This window comes from Emiliania huxleyi, assembly GCF_000372725.1.
Source record: "Emiliania huxleyi CCMP1516 chromosome Unknown EMIHUscaffold_1749, whole genome shotgun sequence".
In the NCBI taxonomy this organism is placed as follows: domain Eukaryota; phylum Haptophyta; order Isochrysidales; family Noelaerhabdaceae; genus Emiliania; species Emiliania huxleyi.
In genome coordinates this window covers 1-2448 of record NW_005200836.1, presented here as the reverse complement: position 1 = coordinate 2448, position 2448 = coordinate 1, and the positions used below count along the sequence as shown (strand labels likewise).

The following is a 2448-nucleotide window of genomic DNA, read 5'->3' as shown; positions in this document are numbered from 1 at the left end:
ATCGCGCCGCCCGCCGACAGTCCGCGGCGGCCCGCCTCGTCCTCGACGTCATGCCTCTCGGACGAATCGCCCATCGCCCACGTGAGCAGCTCGCCGTCCCGGCTGCCAGCTCGAGGCAATTGACTAGTGCACGCCATTGGGGGCGGGAGCACCAACCCAAACTGTCGCCGAGATCCGAGCTTGACGGGAGAACACCGACGTGAGACGGTTAGAGGATCATGCTACTTCTGTTTCTCATCTTTTGCTCACATTAGCACAGATTGGGGGAGTCTCCCCTCGCTCTGACGCTCCGGGACGTGCGCGGAGGAGACCCCGCGACATCGGTTGACGTTGAGGGAAGCTAGTGCTTTTGGCTCGCGCCGGGCGGGGCAATTTGAGAGAGATTTTTGAAAACCAACAAGAAATCACGGCTCCCACAGTGATTTGGGCTCGGCAGCTTGTCAGCCTTTCTTGCAATTTGTAGAAGACCCCACAGCCCATACACCATGATAAAATTGGGTCGCTCCTCAATGAGGGTATCAAGCGAACCAGTTTAGACCATGTTTAGACCCAGTTTAGACCACGGCTGAACACGAACCAGATTAGTCCTGTTTACGATAAACTGGGTCTAAACAGGGCTCGGCCTGGGTGGGGGACCCCATTAGCCATACCAGGTTTAGACCCGGTTTAGGGCGCCCCTAGCTAGCTCCGCCGCCGCGGCCGCGCTGTGGCTGCGGAAGCGGCAGCGTGCAGCCGCCATCCTCTGCCTCGGGCCGGACAGCACACCTGGCACACTTGCACCGCGCAACAACAGCCTCGCCGATCAGGCGCACGGTCGGTGTTAGGGCGCGACGTCGGGCGCGGCGACAGACCAGCTGGCGGCGCCTGCGCCTGGCAAGAAGCGGAAGCGCGTTGATTTCAACGGCCGCAAAGGTGCTAGTAGAAGTGGTGTTGGGTTGAGCAGTGGTACTCACTGCCCCTCACCAAATGCTTGCAGGCGATGTTCCTGGCCTCGCTCCCGACGTACCGCGCGAAAGATAAGATGCGGGGACGCGCTGCGGCTTCTGCAAGCAGATCTTCGACACGGCGAAGCTGTCGGAAGAGTCCTCGACGCGGCCGCGTGGACCCTCAAGATTGCCATGCACAACCTCGACCAGCGCGAGAAGAAGCAAGGCCGCTGACGCTTGCGCGTGCCGCTGAGAGCCGCGTCTCTCTCAGAGCAGGGGAGCTAGGCGGGGGGGAGGGAGGTGCGCGCTACGCGGGGGCGAGGGGGGGAGGAACCCCATTAGCCATACCAGGTTTAGACCCAGTTTATCGTAAACAGGACTAATCTGGTTCGTGTTTAGCAGTGGTCTAAACTGGTCTAAACTGGTTCGCTTGGAACCCTCCTTCCTCATCGCAGACCCTGTCAGCAGAGTCCTCCTCCGGGAATGTACGTAAGAGCCACATACGCTGAAAGCGCGCTCACGCACCACGGAGTTTTCCCGGGAAAATAGAGAGGAAAAGAGAGGGTGCTGTAGAGAAAAAAGGAAAGGAAAACAGACGGGGTGCGAGAGGAAAACCTCGTACAGCCTAACCGGAAACCCTTGTCAGGCCAAGCCTTAATAGAGAGAGAGAGAGGAGAGAGAAGAGAGTTTTGTTTTGTAGCCTTAGTATGAGCGGCCCGATACTTGGAGCACTTGAACGTCGTGTTTTGTTTTAGGTTTTTAGGTTCGTTGTGGTGCTCTTGCGATCGGCGGTTAGTGGTGCACTAACCGTTACTCTAACCCCGATAAATCCTTCGGAGTCGCTCCTTATCGCAAGCCCTGTCAGCAGTCCTCCTTTCCGAGTTTCCGTGATTTAGAGTCAGTGGCCGCCAGAAAACACGCCTGCGTGGATCGCGTCACACCAATCCTCGCTACCCAACGCGGCCAAAGGATATCCACCTCGAGTCAGTAAGAAAAAGAATTCCGTGGTCCGGCACGTGAGCAGGCACTGGCTTCTCCCTCGCAGCGCAGCGCTGCTCGCGCCCTCACCGCGCGCTCGCCCGTCGCCACAGGCTTTCCTCGGCTCCCCGACGCGCACAGAGGCTCTTGAGGCATCTGCCTAGGACGGACCCTCGCTCTCCACGTCGCAGCAGCCATGCAGGCGAGCGCGCACCCGAGCGCCGGCGGTGGGCGGTCAGACACGTGGGGTTGGAGCCGAAGCGGGCGGGGGGGCTCGCTTTGGGCGGGGGGCTGCAGGAAGGGCGACCGCGGCCCGTGCCCGAATCGCGCCGCCTCCCCGCTGCTCAGATTTTCGTCAAGACGCTCACGGGCAAGACCATCACCCTCGAGGTGGAGCCCTCTGACTCGATCGACAACGTCAAGGCCAAGATCCAGGACAAGGAGGGCATCCCGCCCGACCAGCAGCGCCTCATCTTCGCGGGCAAGCAGCTCGAGGACGGCCGCACCCTCTCCGACTACAACATCCAGAAGGAGTCGACGCTGC

General features: G+C 60.4%; 1 protein-coding gene across 1 annotated transcript; it reads left to right on the top strand.

Moving 5' to 3' along the window:
• Nucleotides 1-2249: 2249 nt before the first annotated feature.
• Nucleotides 2250-2448, top strand: EMIHUDRAFT_50103 (hypothetical protein; the record flags this gene model as incomplete). Its single annotated transcript, XM_005783979.2, has 1 exon — nucleotides 2250-2448. A coding segment is annotated over one exon (199 nt), but the record flags the coding sequence as incomplete, so codon positions are not given.